At 46.0% G+C, this 24,213-nt stretch overlaps 2 protein-coding genes across 4 annotated transcripts in view; one reads left to right on the top strand and one right to left on the bottom strand.

Moving 5' to 3' along the window:
* The window catches only part of ighmbp2 (immunoglobulin mu DNA binding protein 2), a 67,422-nt gene extending 58,029 nt beyond the window's left edge, over nt 1-9,393 (bottom strand). The window contains exon 1 of one of the 3 annotated variants that reach the window (XM_067993708.1): nt 9,264-9,384. The gene's annotated coding sequence lies outside the window, so the exon portion shown is untranslated. Of the gene's footprint in view, nt 1-7,892; nt 7,904-9,263 lie in introns of those variants that run through there. The other 2 variants (XM_067993710.1, XM_067993711.1) reach the window with 2 other exon arrangements.
* Nucleotides 9,331-23,680, top strand: mrpl21 (mitochondrial ribosomal protein L21). Its single transcript, XM_067993712.1, has 7 exons — nt 9,331-9,439; nt 18,341-18,401; nt 20,626-20,711; nt 21,179-21,342; nt 21,519-21,571; nt 22,406-22,509; nt 23,199-23,680. Exons 1-7 carry the CDS (start codon nt 9,385-9,387, stop codon nt 23,261-23,263), a joined length of 588 nt encoding a protein of 195 aa, XP_067849813.1. The 5' UTR covers nt 9,331-9,384; the 3' UTR covers nt 23,264-23,680.
* Nucleotides 23,681-24,213: the final 533 nt, after the last annotated feature.

Here is a 24,213-nt window from a genome sequence, read left to right on the forward strand (position 1 = left end):
TCTCTAACACTGTCCATTACTCAGTAACATCCTCACTCTCTAACACTGTCCATTGCTCAGTAATATCCTCACTCTCTAACACTGTCCATTACACAGTAATATCCTCACTCTCTCTCTAACACTGTCCATTACTCAGTAATATCCTCACTCTCTCTCTAACACTGTCCATTACACAGTAATATCCTCACTCTCTAACACTGTCCATTACTCAGTAATATCCTCACTCTCTCTCTAACACTGTCCATTACTCAGTAATATCCTCACTCTCTCTCCAACACTGTCCAACACACAGTAATATCCTCACTCTCTAACACTGTCCATGACTCAGTAATATCCTCACTCTCTAACACTGTCCATTACTCAGTAATATCCTCACTCTCTAACACTGTTCATTACTCATTAATATCCTCATTCTCTCTAACACTGTCGATTACTCAGTAATATCCTCACTCTCTAACACTGTCCATTACACAGTAATATCATGCACTCCTCCTGTGTAACACTGTCCATTACACATTAATATCCTGCACTGTCCATGACACAGTAATATCCTCACTCTCTCTTACACTGTCCATTACACAGGAATATCCTCACTCTCTCTAACACTGTCCATTACTCAGTAATATCCTCACTCTCTCTAACACTGTCCATTACTCAGTAATATCCTCACTCTCTAACACTGTCCATTACTCAGTAATATCCTCACTCTCTCTAACACTGTCGATTACTCAGTAATATCCTCACTCTCTAACACTGTCCATTACACAGTAATATCCTCACTCTCTCTCTAACACTGTCCATTACTCAGTAATATCCTCACTCTCTCTCTAACACTGTCCATGACTCAGTAATATCCTCACTCTCTAACACTGTCCATTACACAGTAATATCCTCACTCTCTCTCTAACACTGTCCATTACTCAGTAATATCCTTACTCTCTCTCTAACACTGTCCATCACACAGTAATATCCTCACTCTCTCTCTAACACTGTCCATTACTCAGTAATATCCTCACTCTCTCTCTAACACTGTCCATTACTCAGTAATATCCTCACTCTCTCTCTAACACTGTCCATTACTCAGTAATATCCTCACTCTCTCTCTAACACTGTCCATTACTCAGTAATATCCTCACTCTCTCTCTAACACTGTCCATTACTCAGTAATATCCTCACTCTCTCTCTAACACTGTCCATTACTCAGTAATATCCTCACTCTCTAACACTGTCCATGATTCAGTAATATCCTCACTCTCTAACACTGTCCATTACACAGTAATATCCTCACTCTCTCTCTAACACTGTCCATTACTCAGTAATATCCTTACTCTCTCTCTAACACTGTCCATCACACAGTAATATCCTCACTCTCTCTCTAACACTGTCCATTACTCAGTAATATCCTCACTCTCTCTCTAACACTGTCCATTACTCAGTAATATCCTCACTCTCTCTCTAACACTGTCCATTACTCAGTAATATCCTCACTCTCTCTCTAACACTGTCCATTACTCAGTAATATCCTCACTCTCTCTCTAACACTGTCCATTACTCAGTAATATCCTCACTCTCTCTCTAACACTGTCCATTACTCAGTAATATCCTCACTCTCTCTCTAACACTGTCCATTACTCAGTAATATCCTCACTCTCTAACACTGTCCATCACACAGTAATATCCTCACTCTCTCTCTAACACTGTCCATTACTCAGTAATATCCTCATTCTCTCTCTAACACTGTCCATTACTCAGTAATATCCTCACTCTCTCTCTAACACTGTCCATTACACAGTAATATTCTCACTCTCTCTCCAACACTGTCCATTGCACAGTAATATCCTCACTCTCTCTAACACTGTCCATTACACAGTAATATCCTCACTCTCTCTCTAACACTGTCCATTACTCAGTAATATCCTCACTCTCTCTCTAACACTGTCCATTACACAGTAATATCCTCACTCTCTAACACTGTCCATTACTCAGTAATATCCTCACTCTCTAACACTGTCCATTACACAGTAATATCCTCACTCTCTCGAACACTGTCCATTACTCAGTAATATCCTCACTCTCTCTCTAACACTGTCCATTACTCAGTAATATCCTCACTCTCTCTCTAACACTGTCCATTACTCAGTAATATCCTCACTCTCTCTCTAACACTGTCCATTACACAGTAATATCCTCACTCTCTAACACTGTCCATTACACAGTAATATCCTCACTCTCTAACACTGTCCATTACTCAGTAATATCCTCACTCTCTCTCTAACACTGTCCATTACTCAGTCATATCCTCACTCTCTCTCCAACACTGTCCATTACTCAGTAATATCCTCACTCTCTCTCTAACACTGTCCATTACTCAGTAATATCCTCACTCTCTTACACTGTCCATCACACAGTAATATCCTCACTCTCTAACACTGTCCATCACACAGTAATATCCTCACTCTCTCTCTAACACTGTCCATTACACAGTAATATCCTCACTCTCTCTCTAACACTGTCCATTACTCAGTAATATCCTCACTCTCTCTCTAACACTGTCCATTACTCAGTAATATCCTCACTCTCTCTCTAACACTGTCCATTACTCAGTAATATCCTCACTCTCTCTCTAACACTGTCCATTACACAGTAATATCCTCACTCTCTAACACTGTCCATTACTCAGTAATATCCTCACTCTCTAACACTGTCCATTACTCAGTAATATCCTCACTCTCTCTCTAACACTGTCCATTACTCAGTAATATCCTCACTCTCTAACACTGTCCATTACACAGTAATATCCTCACTCTGTAACACTGTCCATTACACAGTAATATCCTCACTCTCTAACACTGTCCATTACTCAGTAATATCCTCACTCTCTCTCTAACACTGTCCATTACACAGTAATATCCTCACTCTCTCTCTAACACTGTTCATTACTCATTAATATCCTCACTCTCTCTAACACTGTCGATTACTCAGTAATATCCTCACTCTCTAACACTGTCCATTACACAGTAATATCATGCACTCCTCCTGTGTAACACTGTCCATTACACATTAATATCCTGCACTGTCCATGACACAGTAATATCCTCACTCTCTCTTACACTGTCCATTACACAGTAATATCCTCACTCTCTCTAACACTGTCCATTACTCAGTAATATCCTCACTCTCTCTAACACTGTCCATTACTCAGTAATATCCTCACTCTCTAACACTGTCCATTACTCAGTAATATCCTCACTCTCTCTAACACTGTCGATTACTCAGTAATATCCTCACTCTCTAACACTGTCCATTACACAGTAATATCCTCACTCTCTCTGTCTAACACTGTCCATTACTCAGTAATATCCTCACTCTCCAACACTGTCCATTACACAGTAATATCCTCACTCTCTAACACTGTCCATTACACAGTAATATCATGCACTCCTCCTGTGTAACACTGTCCATTACACATTAATATCCTGCACTGTCCATTACACAGTAATATCCTCACTCTCTCTAACACTGTCCATTGCTCAGTAATATCCTCACTCTCTAACACTGTCCATTACTCAGTAATATCCTCACTCTCTAACACTGTCCATTACACAGTAATATCCTCACTCTCTCCAACACTGTCCATTACTCAGTAATATCCTCACTCTCTAACACTGTCCATTACTCAGTAATATCCTCACTCTCTAACACTGTCCATTACACAGTAATATCCTCACTCTCTAACACTGTCCATTGCACAGTAATATCCTCACTCTCTAACACTGTCCATTACTCAGTAATATCCTCACTCTCTCTCTAACACTGTCCATTACACAGTAATATCCTCACTCTCTCTCTAACACTGTTCATTACTCATTAATATCCTCACTTTCTCTAACACTGTCGATTACTCAGTAATATCCTCACTCTCTAACACTGTCCATTACACAGTAATATCATGCACTCCTCCTGTGTAACACTGTCCATTACACATTAATATCCTGCACTGTCCATGACACAGTAATATCCTCACTCTCTCTTACACTGTCCATTACACAGTGATATCCTCACTCTCTCTAACACTGTCCATTACTCAGTAATATCCTCACTCTCTCTAACACTGTCCATTACTCAGTAATATCCTCACTCTCTAACACTGTCCATTACTCAGTAATATCCTCACTCTCTCTAACACTGTCGATTACTCAGTAATATCCTCACTCTCTAACACTGTCCATTACACAGTAATATCCTCACTCTCTAACACTGTCCATTACACAGTAATATCATGCACTCCTCCTGTGTAACACTGTCCATTACACATTAATATCCTGCACTGTCCATTACACAGTAATATCCTCACTCTCTCTAACACTGTCCATTACACAGTAATATCCTCACTCTCTCTAACACTGCCCATTACTCAGTAATATCCTCACTCTCTAACACTGTCCATTACTCAGTAATATCCTCACTCTCTAACACTGTCCATTACACAGTAATATCCTCACTCTCTCTCCAACACTGTCCATTACTCAGTAATATCCTCACTCTCTCTCTAACACTGTCCATTACACAGCAATATCCTCACTCTCTCTCTAACACTGTCCATTACTCAGTAATATCCTCACTCTCTCTCTAACACTGTCCATTACTCAGCAATATCCTCACTCTCTCCCTAACACTGTCCATTACTCAGTAATATCCTCACTCTCTCTCTAACACTGTCCATTACACAGTAATATCCTCACTCTCTAACACTGTCCATTACTCAGTAATATCCTCACTCTCTCTCTAACACTGTCCATTACACAGTAATATCCTCACTCTCTCTCTAACACTGTCCATTACTCAGTAATATCCTCACTCTCTCTAACACTGTCCATTACTCAGTAATATCCTCACTCTCTAACACTGTCCATTACTCAGTAATATTCTCACTCTCTAACACTGTCCATTACTCAGTAATATCCTCACTCTCTCTCTAACACTGTCCATTACTCAGTAATATCCTCACTCTCTAACACTGTCCATTACTCAGTAATATCCTCACTCTCTAACACTGTCCATTACTCAGTAATATCCTCACTCTCTAACACTGTCCATTACTCAGTAATATCCTCACTCTCTCTCTAACACTGTCCATTACTCAGTAATATCCTCACTCACTCTCTAACACTGTCCATTACTCAGTAATATCCTCACTCTCTAACACTGTCCATTACACAGTAATATCCTCACTCTCTAACACTGTCCATTACACAGTAATATCCTCACTCTCTCTCTAACACTGTCCATCACTCAGTAATATCCTCACTCTCTCTCTAACACTGTCCATCACTCAGTAATATCCTCACTCTCTCTCTAACACTGTCCATCACTCAGTAATATCCTCACTCTCTCTCTAACACTGTCCATTACACAGTAATATCCTCACTCTCTAACACTGTCCATTACACAGTAATATCCTCACTCTCTCTCTAACACTGTCCATTACACAGTAATATCCTCACTCTCTAACACTGTCCATTACACAGTGATATCCTCACTCTCTCTCTAACACTGTCCATTGCACAGTAATATCCTCACTCTCTCTCTAACACTGTCCATTACTCAGTAATATCCTCACTCTCTCTCTAACACTGTCCATTACACAGTAATATCCTCACTAACACTGTCCATTACACAGTAATATCCTCACTCTCTAACATTGTCCATTACTCAGTAATATCCTCACTCTCTCACACTGTCCATTACACAGTAATATCCTCACTCTCTCTCCAACACTGTCCATTACACAGTAATATCCTCACTCTCTAACACTGTCCATTACTCAGTAATATCCTCACTCTCTCTCTAACACTGTCCATTACACAGTAATATCCTCACTCTCTAACACTGTCCATTACTCAGTAATATCCTCACTAACACTGTCCATTACTCAGTAATATCCTCACACTCTAACACTGTCCATTACTCAGTAATATCCTCACTCTCTAACACTGTCCATTACTCAGTAATATCCTCACTCTCTAACACTGTCCATTACACAGTAATATCCTCACTCTCTCTAACACTGTCCATTACTCAGTAATATCCTCACTCTCTAACACTGTCCATTACTCAGTAATATCCTCACTCTCTAACACTGTCCATTACTCAGTAATATCCTCACTCTCTAACACTGTCCATTACTCAGTAATATCCTCACTCTCTAACACTGTCCATTACTCAGTAATATCCTCACTCTCTAACACTGTCCATTACACAGTAATATCCTCACTCTCTAACACTGTCCATTACTCAGTAATATCCTCACTCTCTAACACTGTCCATTACTCAGTAATATCCTCACTCTCTCTCTCTAACACTGTCCATTACACAGTAACATCCTCACTCTCTAACACTGTCCATTACTCAGTAATATCCTCACTCTCTAACACTGTCCATCACACAGTAATATCCTCACTCTCTCTCTAACACTGTCCATTACTCAGTAATATCCTCACTCTCTCTCTAACACTGTCCATTACTCAGTAATATCCTCACTCTCTCTCTAACACTGTCCATTACACAGTGATATCCTCACTCTCTCTCTAACACTGTCCATTACTCAGTAATATCCTCACTCTCTAACACTGTCCATTACACAGTAATATCCTCACTCTCTCTCTAACACTGTCCATTACTCAGTAATATCCTCACTCTCTAACACTGTCCATTACACAGTAATATCCTCACTCTCTCTCTAACACTGTCCATTACTCAGTAATATCCTCACTCTCTAACACTGTCCATTACACAGTAATATCCTCACTCTCTCTCTAACACTGTCCATCACTCAGTAATATCCTCACTCTCTCTCCAACACTGTCCATCACTCAGTAATATCCTCACTCTCTCTCCAACACTGTCCATCACTCAGTAATATCCTCACTCTCTCTCTAACACTGTCCATTACTCAGTAATATCCTCACTCTCTCTCTCACACTGTCCATTACTCAGCAATATCCTCACTCTCTCCCTAACACTGTCCATTACTCAGTAATATCCTCACTCTCTCTCTAACACTGTCCATTACACAGTAATATCCTCACTCTCTAACACTGTCCATTACTCAGTAATATCCTCACTCCCTCTCTCACACTGTCCATTACACAGTAATATCCTCACTCTCTCTCTAACACTGTCCATTACTCAGTAATATCCTCACTCTCTCTAACACTGTTCATTACACAGTAATATCCTCACACTCTCTCTAACACTGTCCATTACTCAGTAATATCCTCACTCTCTAACACTGTCCATTACTCAGTAATATCCTCACTCTCTCTCTAACACTGTCCATTACTCAGTAATATCCTCACTCTCTCTAACACTGTCCATTACTCAGTAATATCCTCACTCTCTCTCTAACACTGTCCATTGCACAGTAATATCCTCACTCTCTAACACTGTCCATTACTCAGTAATATCCTCACTCTCTCTCTAACACTGTCCATTACACAGTAATATCCTCACTCTCTAACACTGTCCATTACACAATAATATCCTCACTCTCTCTCTAACACTGTCCATTACACAGTAATATCCTCACTCTCTCTCTAACACTGTCCATTACACAGTAATATCCTCACTCTCTCTCTAACACTGTCCATTACACAATAATATCCTCACTCTCTCTCTAACACTGTATTAATATGATCCATTCTATCGATTAATTCACCTGCCCATCAGTGCCGGGCCCTCCCCGGCCCCTGCCCCCTGCCCCCGCTCACACTCACCCGGTCCCGGTCCTGCCCCCTGCCCCAGCTCACACTCACCCGGTCCCGGTCCTGCCCCCTGCCCCAGCTCACACTCACCCGGTCCCGGTCCTGCCCCCTGCCCCAGCTCACACTCACCCGGTCCCGGCCCCTGCCCCCTGCCCCCGCTCACACTCACCCGGTCCCGGTCCTGCCCCCTGCCCCAGCTCACACTCACCCGGTCCCGGCCCCTGCCCCCTGCCCCCGCTCACACTCACCCGGTCCCGGCCCCCTGCCCCCGCTCACACTCACCCGGTCCCGGCCCCTGCCCCCTGCCCCCTGCCCCCGCTCACACTCACCCGGTCCTGCCCCCTGCTCCCGCTCACACTCACCCGGTCCTGCCCCCTGCCCCCGCTCACACTCACCCGGTCCCGGCCCCTGCCCCTGCCCCCTGCCCCCGCTCACACTCACCCGGTCCTGCCCCCTGCCCCCTGCCCCCGCTCACGGCCCCTGCCCCCGCTCACACTCACCCGGTCCCGGCCCCTGCCCCCGCTCACACTCACCCGGTCCCGGCCCCTGCCCCCTGCCCCCGCTCACACTCACCCGGTCCCGGCCCCTGCCCCCGCTCACACTCACCCGGTCCCGGCCCCTGCCCCCGCTCACACTCACCCGGTCCCGGCCCCTGCCCCCGCTCACACTCACCCGGTCCCGGCCCCTGCCCCCGCTCACACTCACCCGGTCCCGGCCCCTGCCCCCGCTCACACTCACCCGGTCCCGGCCCCTGCCCCCGCTCACACTCACCCGGTCCCGGCCCCTGCCCCCTGCCCCCGCTCACACTCACCCGGTCCTGCCCCCTGCCCCCGCTCACACTCACCCGGTCCTGCCCCCTGCCCCCGCTCACACTCACCCGGTCCTGCCCCCTGCCCCCGCTCACACTCACCCGGTCCTGCCCCCTGCCCCCGCTCACACTCACCCGGTCCTGCCCCCTGCCCCCGCTCACACTCACCCGGTCCTGCCCCCTGCCCCCTGCCCCCGCTCACACTCACCCGGTCCTGCCCCCTGCCCCCGCTCACACTCACCCGGTCCTGCCCCCTGCCCCCTGCCCCCGCTCACACTCACCCGGTCCTGCCCCCTGCCCCCGCTCACACTCACCCGGTCCTGCCCCCTGCCCCCGCTCACACTCACCCGGTCCTGCCCCCTGCCCCCTGCCCCCGCTCACACTCACCCGGTCCTGCCCCCTGCCCCCTGCCCCCGCTCACACTCACCCGGTCCTGCCCCCTGCCCCCGCTCACACTCACCCGGTCCCGGCCCCTGCCCCCTGCCCCCGCTCACACTCACCCGGTCCCGGCCCCTGCCCCCGCTCACACTCACCCGGTCCCGGCCCCTGCCCCCTGCCCCCGCTCACACTCACCCGGTCCCGGCCCCTGCCCCCTGCCCCCGCTCACACTCACCGGTCCCGGCCCCTGCCCCCTGCCCCCTGCCCCCGCTCACACTCACCCGGTCCCGGCCCCCGCTCACACTCACACTCACCCGGTCCCGGCCCCTGTCCGTCCTCCTCTCTCCTCCCGGTCTCTTTCTCACGGACTTTTGCCTCCTCCCGGAAGCGCGGCCGTTTTGACCGACGGATCGATGAGGTGTTTCCGCTGTGAAGATGGCGCTGGGTTGTGCGCGGCTGGTCGGGAGCTGGAGCCGAGTCCGGGCCGCCGGTAAGAGGAGTGAGACCGGGGGGGGGGGGGGGAAGAGGAGTGAGACCGGGGGGGGGGGGGGGAGAGGAGTGAGACCGGGGGGGGGGGGAAGAGGAGTGAGACCGGGGGGGGGGGGAAGAGGAGTGAGACCGGGGGGAGAGGAGTGAGACCGGGGGGGGGGGGGGGAAGAGGAGTGAGACCGGGGGGGGGGGGGGGAAGAGGAGTGAGACCGGGGGGGGGGGGGGAAGAGGAGTGAGACCGGGGGGGGGGGGGGGGAAGAGGAGTGAGACCGGGGGGGGGGGGGGGGGAAGAGGAGTGAGACGGGGGGGGGGGGGGGGGGGAAGAGGAGTGAGACCGGGGGGGGGGGGGGGGGGGAAGAGGAGTGAGACCGGGGGGGGGGGGGGGGAAGAGGAGTGAGACCGGGGGGGGGGGGGGGGGGGAAGAGGAGTGAGACCGGGGGGGGGGGGGGGGGAAGAGGAGTGAGACCGGGGGGGGGGGGGGAAGAGGAGTGAGACGGGGGGGGGGGGGGGGGAAGAGGAGTGAGACCGGGGGGGGGGGGAAGAGGAGTGAGACCGGGGGGGGGGGGGGGGAAGAGGAGTGAGACCGGGGGGGGGGGGGGGGGAAGAGGAGTGAGACCGGGGGGGGGGAAGAGGAGTGAGACCGGGGGGGGGGGGGGGGGGGAAGAGGAGTGAGACCGGGGGGGGGGGGGGGAGAGGAGTGAGACCGGGGGGGGGGGGGGGAGAGGAGTGAGACCGGGGGGGGGGGGGGGGAGAGGAGTGAGACCGGGGGGGGGGGGAAGAGGAGTGAGACCGGGGGGGGGGGGAAGAGGAGTGAGACCGGGGGGAGAGGAGTGAGACCGGGGGGGGGGGGGGGAGAGGAGTGAGACCGGGGGGGGGGGGAAGAGGAGTGAGACCGGGGGGGGGGGGGGGGGAAGAGGAGTGAGACCGGGGGGGGGGGGGGGAAGAGGAGTGAGACCGGGGGGGGGGGGGGGGGGGAGAGGAGTGAGACCGGGGGGGGGGGGGAAGAGGAGTGAGACCGGGGGGGGGGGGGGAGAGAGGAGTGAGACCGGGGGGGGGGGGGGGAGAGGAGTGAGGCCGGGGGGGGGGAGAGGAGTGAGTTCGTGGGGGGGGGGGGAGGAGAGGAGTGAGACCGGGGGGGGGGGAAGAGGAGCGAGACCGGGGGGGGGAGAGGAGCGAGACCGGGGGGGGGGGGGGGGGGAGAGGAGTGAGACCGGGGGGGGGGCGGAGGAGGAGTGAGGTCGTGGAGGAAGAGGAGGTCTCTTAAAGCGGCAGTGTCCTCTCCTGATGGGTGGGCGGCCTTGGGGGGGAACCGGGGAGGGGGTCCCGGTGCCAGACTCTCGGGTGTGGGCAGGTTATTGGACCCGGGGACGGTTCATCCAGCCCGGGCTGCACATCCAGTGTCGCCGGGTGGTAATTAGAGGCGGAGCCCTGGTCCCCTCCTCCCCTGCCCGGGAGAGTGGAGGTAATAAACACCTCTCACGACCTGAGGCCGTCCCAAAGCGCCTCGCAGTCCATGAAGTCTTTACGGAAATCTCCCCGCCTGACTCCATCTTCCACCGCTTGCCCCACCCAGACCGCCAGGGCGGCTCCTTATCACCAAATCACACCTCAGTCCGTCCCCCTGCTCCCCTGGCACGTTAAACCCCTCTCACCTCTAAAACCCTTGTTCTCCACCCACCCAAGTACCGTGCCACGTTTCTCACCTGAGATATCCTCCCCCCTGCACCCAGTGATTTCTCATCCCTGGTGATTTCAACCTCCGTCTCCACTTCTCATGTTCAAGAAAGGAAGGAAGGAAGGGAGAGAGAAAACAGGGAACTACAGGCCAGTTATCCTGACATCGGTCTTTGGGAAAATGCTGGAATTCATTATTGAGGAAGTGGTAACAGGGCACTTAGAAATTCATAATATGATTAGGCAGAGTCAAGATGGTTTTATGAAAGGGAACTCGTGTTTGACAAATTTGTTGGAGTTTTTTGAGGATGTAACTCGCAGGGTAGATAAAGGGGGACCAGTGGATGTAGCATATTTGGATTTTCAAAAGGCATTCGATAAGGTGCCACATAAAAAGTTGTTACACAAGAGCTCATGGGATTGGGGGTAATATATTATCATGGATAGAGGATTGGTTAAAGGACAGAAAACAGAGAGTAGGCTAAACACATTCTCAGGTTGGCAGGCTGTAACTACTGGGGTACCACAAGGATCGTTGCTTGGGCCTCAGCTATTTACAGTCTATATTAATGACTTAGATGAAGGGACTGAGTGTAACGTATCTAAGTTTGCTGACGATACAAAGCTAGGTGGGCAAGCATGCTGTGAGGAGGACACAAAGAGTCTGCAAAGGGATATAGACAGGTTAAGTGAGTGGGCAAGAAGGTGGCAGATGGAGTATAATGTGGGGAAATGTGAGGTTATTCACTTTGGTAGGAAGAATAGAAAAACAGAATATTTTTTAAATAGTGAGAAACTATTAAATGTTGGTGTTCAGAGAGACTTGGGTGTCCTCGTACAAGAAACACAAAAAGTTAGTATGCAGGTACAGCAAGCAATTAGGAAGGCAAATGGCACGTTGGCCTTTATTGCAAGGGGTTTGGAGTACAAAAGTAAGGAAGTCATACTACAGTTCTACAGGGCATTGGTGAGAACTCACCTGGAGTACTGCGTACAGTTTTGGTCTCCTTATCTGAGGAAGGATATACTTGCCTTGGAGGTGGTACAACGAAGGTTCACTAGATTAATTTCTGGGATGAGAGGGTTGTCCTATGAAGAGAGGTTGAGTAGAATGGGCCTATATTCTCTGGAGTTTAGAAGAATTAAAGGTGATCTTTTTAAAACATTATGAGGGAGCTTGACAGGGTACATGCTGTGAGATTGTTTCCCCTGGCTAGAGAGTCTCGAACCAGGGGGCATGATTGCAGGATACGGGGTCGGCCGTTCAAGACTGAGATGGGGAGGAATTTCTTCACGCAGAGGAATCTTTGGAATTCTCTATCCCAGAGGGCTGTGGATGCTGAGTCATCGAATATATTCGAGGCTGAGATGGACAGATTTTTGGACTCTAAGGGAATCAAGGGATATGGGGATAGGGCGGGAAAGTGGATTTGAGGTTGAAGATCAGCCGTGATCTGATTGAATGGCGGAGCAGGCTCGAGGGGCCATATGGCCTGCTCCTGCTCCTATTTCATATATTCTTGTAACTCATCATGCCGTCTCTCTTTCCTTAATTTCTACCTCTATATAAACTCTCCTATCCATATTCATGGCCATTCCTCAACCTTGCCATCTCATGTGGCCTCTCTACTCTCATTGTGTCAATCGCAGATAAGGCCATCTCTGATCACTTCCTGGAAAAAACTACCCAAAGCCACTTACAATGGCACTTTCAAATTCCCAACTGTCTAGCCTTTGGCCCTTCATTCACATTTCTGCAGCTACCGATCTGCTGAATCACCTCCACCTTTGATGCCCATGTCCCCATTAAAACCATTACCCTCTCTCACCCTGGTTGTTCTCCCTGATACCGCCCTCATCTGAGCTCCCTGATGTCCAAGGGGCACAGACTTGAACTATGACGGACAACTGGTTTAGCCATTCATCACCAAATCTGCCTGAACCACATAAAGCAGTATCGGGTACTGCTCTCCTCGGACAAAACTGCTCACTATTCCAGCATCATCCTGCATTGCAAAAATAACCCCCAGTTTCTTTTCTTCACTACAAACCGGCTTCTTAAACCTCTTCCCTGCTTCCTCCACCCTCACCTCCAACAACAAGTGCAAGGAGCTCATGGACTTTTTTGAATCGAAGATTGAGACCATCCGTTTAGCTGCCTCTGCCGCTTCCCTCCCTTCCCCTAGCCTACCAAGCCAAACTTCCCCTAAGTTTTGCCCCTGCCCGCGCCCTGAACTTGCATCTTTCCCTAGTTTCTCTTCTACCTCCCCTCATGCCCTCTCCAAGCTCATCTTGTCCATGAGACCCACCTCCTGCTCCCGCGACCTTATTGCCACCAAACTGCTGACCACCCAACTTCCCTTCCTGGCCCCCATGTTAGCTGATATTGATAATTGACTCCTCCTTCAAATTTGCCATCATCACTCCCTCCTCAAAAAACTCATTCTTGACCCCTCTGTTCTTGCAAACTACCGCCTCATCTCCAACCCCCTTTCCTCTCCAGTCGTTGAACGTGTTGTTGCCTCTGTGTCCATCTTCCCTGCAACTCCATGTTTGAATCCCTCCAATCAGGTTTCCACTCCTGCCACAACACTGAAACGGACCTTATCAAAGTCATGATAAACGACATCCTATGTGACTGTGGTAAACTATCCCTCCTCATCTTTCTTGACCTGTCTGCAGCACAGCCGACCACACCATCCTCCGTCTTCCAGCTAGGTGGGACGGCCTGGTTCCATTCTTACCTATCCAGTCATGGGCCGAGAATCATCTACAATGGCTTCTCTTCCTGCTCCTGCATGTTATCTCTGGAGTCCCCCAAGGATCTATCCTTGGCCCCCGCCTATTTCTCATCTTCATGCTGCCCCTCGGCGACATCATCCGAAAACAGGACGTCAGGTTCCACATGTACGCTGACGACACCCAGCTCTACCTCACCACCATCTCCCTCGGCCCCTCCACTGCCTCTGATTTATCACACTGCTTGTCCAATATCCAGTACTGGATGAGCAGAAATTTTCTCCAACTAAATATTCATCTGCCAGCCTCCACAAACTTGAGCTCATCCAAAACTCTGTTGCCCGTATCCTAACTCGCACCAAGTCCCGTTCACCCATCACCCCTGTGCTCGCTGACCTCCATTGGCTCCCAGTCCAGGAAAATTTAAAATTCTCATCCTTGTTTTCAAATCCCTCCATTGCCTCGCCCCTCCGTATCTCTGTAACCTCCTCCAGCCCTAAAACCCACCAAGATCTCTGCATTCCTACAATTCTGGCCTCGTGCGCATCAACGATTTTAATCGCTCTACCATTGGGAACCATGCCTTTATCTGCCTAGGCCCGAAAGCTCTGGAATTCCCTCCCTAAAACTCTCCACCTCTCTATCACGCTCTCTCCTCCTTTAAGACACTCTTTAAAACCTACCTCACCCCCTATCCTAATATCTCATGTGGCTCGGTTTGTTTGATTATGCTCCTATGTAATGCCTTGGATCGTTTTACTATGTTAAAGGCACTGTTTAAATGCTTGTTGGTGTTGTTGTCATTGTTGTAATGTAGGAAATGTGGCAGCCAATTTTGCACAGCAAGGTCCCACAAACAGCAACGACATAATAACCAGTTAATCTGTTTTAGATGTTGGTTGAGGGATAAATATTGGCCAGGACACCGGGAGAACTACCCTGCTCTTCTTCGAAATAATGCCTTGGGATTTTTTACGTCCACCTGCGAGGGCAGACAGTGCCTCGGTTTAACGTCTCATCCGAAAGACAGTACCTTCGACAGTGTGGCAGTACTGCACCAGAGTGTCAGCCTGGGTTATGTGCTAAAATGTCTGGAGTGGGGCTTAAACCCACGACCTTCTGACTCAGATGAGAGTGCTACCACCGAGCCAAGCTGCCCACTTCAACTGAATTCAACTAACAGTGCAGAAAAGGGGCAAGTTTTGCAATTCATATATCTGTTATGACACAGGGCTCGCGACCCTCCTGGTTTTTGAGCAAATTAGAAATCTAAGCAAAAGGTTTAGAATTCGATTTTTTTTGCTTCTGTGGAATTCCTTTCTCCATGTTGGCATCATATCTTCATGTGGTAGGTTATTTCCTGATCCTGTTAAATCAGCTTGTGCTTGGTGTAGATTTTGCCGCAATGTATGATGCCCCATGTGGAGTCTTTGGCTATTGTTGGTTGCATATACCAAAGAGGCTTTAGGTGGGAATTCAACCCAAGTTTATTTTGCGATAAACCAGCACGGATTTGTTAAAGGCAAATTGTGTTTAACTAACTTGATATAGTTTTTTGATGAGGTAACAGAGAGGGTAGATAAGGGCAATGAGTTGATGTGGTGTATATGGACTTTCAAAAGGCGTTTGACAAAGTGCCACATCGTAGGCTTGTCATCAAGATTACGGTCCATGGAATAAAGGGGGCAATGGCAACATGGATACGGAATTGATTAAGTGATAGGAAACAGAGAGTAGAGGTGAACGATTGTTTTTTGGACTGGAGGGATGTGTACAGTGGTGTTCCCTGGGGGTCAGTGCTGGGACCATTGCTTTTCTTGATTTATTAAAGACTTGGACTTGGGTTTACAGGGCACAATTTCAAAATTTGCAGATGACACAAAACGTGGAAGGGTAGTGAACAGTGAGGAGGATAGTGATAGACTTCAAGAGGATATAGACAAGTTGGTGGCATGGGCGGACACGTGGCAGATGAAATTTAATGCAGAAAAATGCAAAGTGATACATTTCAGTAGGAAGAACAAAGAAAGGCAATATAAACTAGAGGGTACAATTCTAAAAGGGGTACAGGAACAGAGAGATCTGGGGGTATATGTACACAAATCGATGAAGGTGGCAGGGCAGGTTGAGAAAGCGGTTAAAAAAGCATACGGGATCCAGGGCGCTATAAATAGGGACATAGAGAACAAAACTAAGGAAGTCATGTTGAACCTTTATAAAACACTGGTTCAGCCACAACTGGAGTATTGTGTCCAGTTCTGGGCACCGCACTTTAGGAAAGATGTGAAGACGTCAGAGAGGGTGCAGAAGAGATTTAATAGAATGATTCCAGGGATGAGGGACTTTAGTTACATGGATAGACTGGAGAAGCTGGGGTTGTTCTCCTTGGAACAGAGAAGGTTGAGAGGAGATTTGATAGAGGTATTCAAAATCATGACAGATAGAGAGAAACTGTTCCCATTGGTGGAAGGGTCAAGAATCAGAGGACATAGATTTAAGATGATTGGCAAAAGAACCAAAGGTGATATGAGGAAAAACTTTTTTACACAATGAATGGTTAGGATCTGGAATGCACTGCCCGAGGGGGTGGTGGAGGCAGATTCACTCATGGCCCAAAAGGGAACTGGATAAGTACTTGAAAGGAAAAAATTTATAGGGCTATGGGGATAGGGTGTGGGAGTGGGACTAGCTGGATTGCTGTTGCATAGACGGCGTGGACTCAATGGGCCGAATGGCCTCCTTCCGTGCTGTAACCTTTCTATGATTCTAACTGGCTCCATCGAATATATCTGTTATTTGGGAGGAAACTGCAACATCATAAACTAATATAGTTTATTTCAAAGCATCACTCTAGATAGTTCTGATTGTGATTGTACGTTGGTGGGAGATGGCACCCGTACAGCATGTATTTCACTGGCGCAGCCTAAGATGAAACCATTGACACTTTAGACAAAATCTAGATAGTCTGATCATTATATGACGGATCTAGTCAATTATTATACACTGTGTGATGTAGTGGGGACTTGACTTGTGAACTTTTACTTCAGTAATCTGACCTATCTTCATTTGACTGATAAAGCAAGTTTGCAAACACAAAATGTCACTGCATTTGGATCCATTGGATGTGAAGTGCATTGGGATCTTTCTGAGAGGCTTTAACCGAGGCCCCGTCTGCCCTCTCACTGGAAGTAAAAGATCCCATAGCACTGTTCACATTGTCCTGGCCAATATTTACCACTCAACCAACATCACCAAAACAGATTTTCTGGTCATTATCACATTGCTGTTTGTGGGACCTTGCTGTGTGCAAAATTGGCTGCTGCGTTTCCTACATTACAACAGTGATTACTTTTCAAAAGTGCATCATTGGCTTTAAAACGCTTTGGTACGTCCTAAGATCATGAAAGGCGCTATATAAATGCAAGTTCTTTCTTTCAATAGAGAATTATATAAATTCAAGTCTTTCTTTCACATGTACAGAATCTTAGAACACCAGGTTATAGTCCAACAATTTTATTTGAAAATCACAAGTTTTCGGAGGCTTTCTCCTTCGGCAGGTTCTTTCACATGGGTTAACGTTTGAGCCGAACAAGGCTCAGAATCGGGAATACAAAATTTGATCATTGAAAATTGTAGAATTTTATTACAACTTTAAAGGAATGTACTACATTGGTGTAGCAGTGGTCACTCTTTTGATTTTAAGGTTACGGCCTATTCTTGGAACAGTGTAGAAGATATAACTATGCACATCGTAGAAAAGCTCGACGTTGGTGGTTGTAGAGGAAAATAATGTTCTCTCTATAGTGAGCAGTCCTTCATCTTGAATGTGACCTCGGATAAAGCAAGTTTAATTTCGGAGAAAAAAGGCTTTGAACGTTTCATTCGACTGAAAGAGGCACAGTAGGTGCTCAGAGAGATTTCAACAAAGTAAGACATAAAAATAGAAATTCTTTTTCAGCATAAGCAATTAGAGAAGCAAAGAGAACAGACAAAAATGTATTTTTGACTTAAATTGATCTAGAAAAGAGAAGGCTGAGGGGTGACCTGATTATCTTTAAAATGATGAAAGGGTTTGATAGGGTAGACGTAGAGAAAATGTTTCCACTTGTGGGGGAGTGCAAAACTAGAGGCCATAAATATAAGATAGTCACCAATAAATCCAATAAGGAATTCAGGAAAAATTTCTATACCCAGAGAGTGGTTAGACTCTGGAACTTGCTACCTCAAGGAGTAGTTGAGGCGAATAGCATAGATGCATTTAATGGAAAACTAGATAAACACATGAGGGAGAAAGGATTATAAGGTTATGCTGTTAGGGTTGAAGGAGGCTCGTGTGGAGCATAAACGGCGGCATAGACCAGTTGGGCCAAATGGCCTGTTTCTGTGCTGTAAATTCTATGTAATCCTATGTAAAAAGCAGTTTCCAATTCTGTTATATATAAATGTTATATGCATACAGTGTGTAACAAATAACATTCTCTTTTCGCAGTGTCGTCAGTGTCATTTGCAGCAAGATATCAGAGTTCTCAGAGCAATGTGTTTCAGCCAAGGTAATTTGAGAATTTGCATAAAATTGTCCATTTTAGTCGCTACTTAAAAGTCATAACCAGTCATACGGTGCACAGCAACAAGAGAAACTGTTCCCACTGGTGGATGGGTCGGTAACTAGAGGACACAGATTTACGATAATTGGCAAAAGAAGCAGAGGAGAGATGAGAGATTTTTTTTATGCAGCAAGTTGTTATGATCGGGAATGCTCTGCCTGAAAGGGTGGTGGAAGCAGATTCAGTATTAACTTTCAAAAAAGAATTGGATATATACTTGAAAAGGAAAAATTTGCAGGGCTATGGGGAAAAAGCAGGAGAGTGGGTCTCTCCTTGGTTGCTCTTTCAAAGAGCCAGCATTGGCATGATGGACCAAACGGTCTCCTTCTGTGCTTTAAGATGTTATGATATCTTAACAGGAATGATGGGCTAAATTAATCTTCAGTTTCATTCTAAAGTTTTTAAATGAAGGATTTAGATAAATCCTATACGTCTTGAACATCTGTTGTTGCACTTGCTGCTTGAGTTATGTACAACCGTGCAAGAGAAGTGTCGTCACGTTGTTCAAAGTAAATTCCTCTTCCCCATAATGGTGATTACTAGTTGGTGCAGAGTATTGAGTGATTGGCAGTTGAGTTCTCTCTGGTTGTCTGTGCATTCAGATCTGTGGCTTTCAAACTTTTCTGTGTGGAGTCCCTCTGCAAATATTGACACAATTCTGATGCCCCCAGACCTAACTTCAGAAAGATAATGGCCCAGAATTTCCTGGAAAGTTACTGCGTGTCTATGTCATAAAGCCTTTTTCCAATGCAAAAGTCCAAGGAAAATGTGACGTGAATTGTGCTGGTTTTCATGCTACTCCATAATCTCCTCTGGCAAACACAGCTAGTAAATGAACAAGTACAAAAAAAAACACAGGATACAAAGTTCTCAATACATGCTCCTGGAGTGCGGTACACCTAGCCCCAGACAGAAAGCTGATGACCTCTCCTACTTCCAATATTCGCCTGTGGACTCCAGTTTGAAAAACATTTGTTTCATTTCTGTAGGTGTGTAACAATTCTGTGTAAATCATGCAATATAGCAATGTATCACAGTGCCTGTAATCTCTTCAAATTACCGAATCAACAGAGCTCACCCAGTGATGAAGTTTAAAGATTATATATGTAGTATTTACTATACTACCAGAAATTATGCCTGTTGTTTATTAACTGCAAGATCTGTTTGTACCCCCATCAAAAATGGCTTTGAATGCATTTGTCTTAATAAACTGAAAAATTGTTTTTAAAGGCTTCAATATAGTAGTTCAGTACATTACTTGGATTTCATAAGTTTTTTTATTCGTTCGTGGGATGTGGGCGTCGCTGGCGAGGCCAGCATTTATTGCCCATCCCTAATTGCCCTCGAGAAGGTGGTGGTGAGCTGCCTTCTTGAACCGCTGCAGTCCGTGTGGTGACGGTTCTCCCACAGTGCTGTTAGGAAGGGAGTTCCAGGATTTTGACCCAGCGACAATGAAGGAACGGCGATATATTTCCATGTCGGGATGGTGTGTGACTTGGAGGGGAACGTGCCGGTGGTGTTGTTCCCATGTGCCTGCTGCTCTTGTCCTTCTAGGTGGTAGAGGTCGCGGGTTTGGGAGGTGCTGTCGAAGAAACCTTGGCGAGTTGCTGCAGTGCATCCTGTGGATGGTACACACTGCAGCCACAGTGCGCCGGTGGTGAAGGGAGTGAATGTTTAGGGTGGTGGATGGGGTGCCAATCAAGCGGGCTGCTTTATCTTGGATGGTGTCGAGCTTCTTGAGTGTTGTTGGAGCTGCACTCATCCAAGCAAGTGGAGAGTATTCCATCACACTCCTGACTTGTGCCTTGTAGATGGTGGAAAGGCTTTGGGGAGTCAGGAGGTGAGTCACTCGCCGCAGAATACCCAGCCTCTGACCTGCTCTTGTAGCCACAGTATTTATATGTCTGGTCCAGTTCAGTTTCTGGTCAATGGTGACCCCCAGGATGTTGATGGTGGGGGATTCGGCGATGGTAATGCCGTTGAATGTCAAGGGGAGGTGGTTAGACTCTCTCTTGTTGGAGATGGTCATTGCCTGGCACTTATCTGGCGCGAATGTTACTTGCCACTTATAAGCCCAAGCCTGGATGTTGTCCAGTTTATAACAAAGAATGTGTTAATTAAATTTACTGGTGATTTAATATTATTTGTCACTTTAAATTAAATCTAACAGAAAAGAAGCAGTAACATCATTGTCAAAACCACCATGGCCTGAGGTCAAATTGCCGGATCCTGCAGAAGAGGCAAAATACCACAAAGGTAAAATTTGAAATTTCGCATTTTGGCTAAAGCACAGACATTATCTGATAGACACTCCCCATAAAACACTTCTGGAATAATCTGATAGACACTCCCCATAAAACACTTCTGGAATAATCTGATAGACACTCCCCATAAAACACTTCTGAGGTATAATCTAATCGGCACCCCATTTCTGAGGTATAATCTGAAAGACATTTCCCTTAAAGCGCTTCTGTGGTATAATCTGATAGACACTCCCAACGAGGCATAATGTCATATTACCCAACCTGCTTGAGCAACATTTGGATATAATTTTTTATATTACTCATTCCTATTGAAGAATCACAAAAGATAAAATTTGATTTTGCCCATTAATCTATCATGGGGCTGGTTTAACTGTTGTTGGAGCAGATTGCTGAAAGTCATATTTGCAATCTGTGGTGCCAAAGGACCAATTTGGTCAGTTAGCTGTGTTTTGTTTGCAGAGGTTGTACAGAATGTAAAGACTCTAATCTCCACGGGAGAGTACAGCAGACTGTTTGCAGTCGTCCACTTTGCTAGTCGGCAATGGAAAGTGACCAATGAAGACTTGATCCTCATCGAAAATCACATTGAAGCAGACTGTGGAGACAGGATCAGGCTAGAGAAGGTAAGGGAATGAGAGTGACCTTATGAAAGTATGCATAGTCGGTCTAATCAGAAAAAAAGTATCTTAACGTTTGCTGGAGAACTCTGATCTTAACTAATCACCACCCTGTAAAGAACCGAAATGCATTATGAGAAATGTTGGCAGTGTCCTTTGGATGATGTGTGTATTTTTTGTAGGTTTTGTTAGTCGGTGGGGATGACTTCACACTGATCGGGAGGCCACTTCTTGGGTAAGATTTAGTTTAAAAATTAACAGGATTCACTAGTACACTAAAATTAATCTTATTTAAACTATCTATGCACTTAACACGTGGAGAGCAACCATGACTTTTGAAGTGTATCCAGGAAGAGCTAAATAATTAAATGAGTTTGATTATGACCTTCTCACTTATGTAATAATTGTTTTAAAATATATTTTTATTGCACATTGTAGTTATTTTCCCCTCTCATTCCCCAAGTGGCATGTACTGTTCTGTATGTAGGTGAACAGAGCAAAGACTTGCTCACTGCTCTTTACTAGTGCTTGTTGCTTATTTGGGAGATGTGCTTTGCAGCCAGTCTGACTTTGCAGTGGAGGATCTGTTCTTCTGACAAGTGACTTCCTTTCATTATTCTCTGGACTCCCTTCAGTAAACAGGCATGCTAGGAGCCAACAATTTGCATTTAACCTTAGTAACGCGGAAATATTTTGAGATTTTAACAAAACATGATACGTGATTTTCGTTTAGCTCTCAAGTCTTTGGTATAGGGCAACATGGGAACCATACCGCCATACATTCATGTGCCCATAAAAATCGATTTGCGATGCCTATTAAGCATCTACAGTACTAGATTTTAACCAAACTTTAGGTCATCAAGCAAGACTGATGGAGACTTTTCATGCATGGTTACTTACTATTTTATACCTTTAAACACTGAGCAAAGTTTGCTCCGGCTCAAAATGCTGTTAAGCACACACGTGCTTTTTAAAAGATTAATTTGGTGTAATCACAATAGAAAATATGTTGTGATTTCATAATCAGTCATGGTGAGGCCCAAAATCTGGGGTCTGTTTCACTTCTTAGGCGAGACCTTGTACGAGTGGAGGCAACAGTCATTGAGAAGACCGAATCTTGGCCTAAAATACACTTCAGATTCAAACGGAGAAAGCGATACCGTAGAACAAGGAGTAAGTAAAGATCTGCAACATTTTAATAACGTGAACAAACATTTTGCTTTTAATGTAAAGTAACTAAAAATAATGTTTTATTTGGGATGCTTTAAATATTCTTGGTGCACTCAGAAGATTCTTCGTCAAAAATCAGTGTAGAATTCAGTTTTGCTGCTTGTATCACTCCCTCGGGATACAAGAGTTTAAAATCCCTCTGGTGACTACAGATAACTCTTTACATACCATATTTCTGTGACTTACTTTCTGCATTTGACAGTACATACTAATACATGCACTTTGAAACAGCAATGGTGATTGATAAAATGTTTTGTTCATTACAAACCTTAATATGACTTTGTATTCCATTTACTTCCTATAAGAATTTTTTTCTTTTTATGTACCATAACTAACTTTTTTTAAAGTCATCCCGTTTGCTTTTGTACTGAATCCATTTATCCTCCCTCATGTATTCCCTTGTTTAAAGCATTTTCTTTCTTTTATTTAACTGTTTACCTCTTTAGCCCTTGGTCCTAATACTGTTATCCTAATTCTTGATGTTAGGCTTTCAAATTTTATATATATATATATATATATATATATATATATATATCTTTCTATCACTTTTTTTTTAATTCCTTAAAAATATTTCCACTTCTCTGTTGAGATTTCATTTAAATGGGGTCATCACTTTTTTTCTTCATTTACAGTAAATGTGCAACCTCAGACTGTTCTCAGAATCAACACAATTGAGATTGCTCCAGCTCTGGCCTGACAGTACGGACGATCTCATACTATACAGATGATCTTGGTCAAATCGCAAGGTTAAAGTGAAAGAACACCATCCTGTAAACACAGGGATCCAGGCACACGGACTGCATTCCAATGGACTCTAGTCAACTGTGAAGCCTGTCCATGCAAGCTCGTGCCAGCAGGAATCACTGGATAGTGATTGGGAGTCAGAACTCTCGGTAATTTTTCCTCTCCCATGCTCAAGACCACTACAGCAATTTACAGTGTGCTTATTGCAAGTAGGGAAAAGTATTAATAGCTCTGGAAAAAACTGATCAGCAAACTTTTTCATGGAAAGAAAAGAATTGAAAAATACAATCCTCAAAGCACTGGTAAAACTTTTGGAAAATCCCATATTCTTGGGTAATAAAGGAATTCGACTTCTTCAGTCACTAATGCAGTGGGCCTGCTGAGTAGTTATTTCACATTCTAGTTATTTATAGCCTTGACTTCTACTAATTTTGTAAGTCTAGTTGTGTGACACTCGTGTGTTCATGTGTGTGTACCCCAAGGCAAGAAACTGGAAAGTAGTGCAGTACAAAGGGATCTGGAGGTCCTAGTGCAAGAAAATCAAAAAGTTAGCATGCAGATGCAGCAGGTGATCAAGAAGGCCAACGGAATGTTGGCTTTTATTGCTAGGGGGATAGAATATAAAAACAGGGAGGTATTGCTGCAGTTACATAAGGTATTGGTGAAACCGCACATGGAATACTGCATACAGTTTTGGTGTCCATACTTAAGAAAAGACATACTTGCTCTCGAGGCAGTACAAAGAAGGTTCACTCGGTTAATCCCGGGGATGAGGGGGCGGACATATGAGGAGAGGTTGAGTAGATTGGGACTCTACTCATTGGAGTTCAGAAGAATGAGAGGCGATCTTATTGAAACATATAAGATTGTGAAGGGGCTTGATCGGGTGGATGCGGTAAGGAT

This window comes from Heptranchias perlo, chromosome 12 (assembly GCF_035084215.1).
Source record: "Heptranchias perlo isolate sHepPer1 chromosome 12, sHepPer1.hap1, whole genome shotgun sequence".
Classification (NCBI taxonomy): domain Eukaryota; kingdom Metazoa; phylum Chordata; class Chondrichthyes; order Hexanchiformes; family Hexanchidae; genus Heptranchias; species Heptranchias perlo.

What these genes read in the sequence shown, in the direction of transcription:
- mrpl21 (XM_067993712.1), top strand. Translation starts at nt 9,385, where the DNA reads ATGGCGCTGGGTTGTGCGCGGCTGGTCGGGAGCTGGAGCCGAGTCCGG. An exon ending in AGCAATGTGTTTCAGCCAAG is followed by an intron (nt 18,402 to 20,625) that starts GTAATTTGAGAA and finishes TAAATCTAACAG; the next exon opens with AAAAGAAGCAGTAACATCAT. An exon ending in AGAGGCAAAATACCACAAAG is followed by an intron (nt 20,712 to 21,178) that starts GTAAAATTTGAA and finishes TTTTGTTTGCAG; the next exon opens with AGGTTGTACAGAATGTAAAG.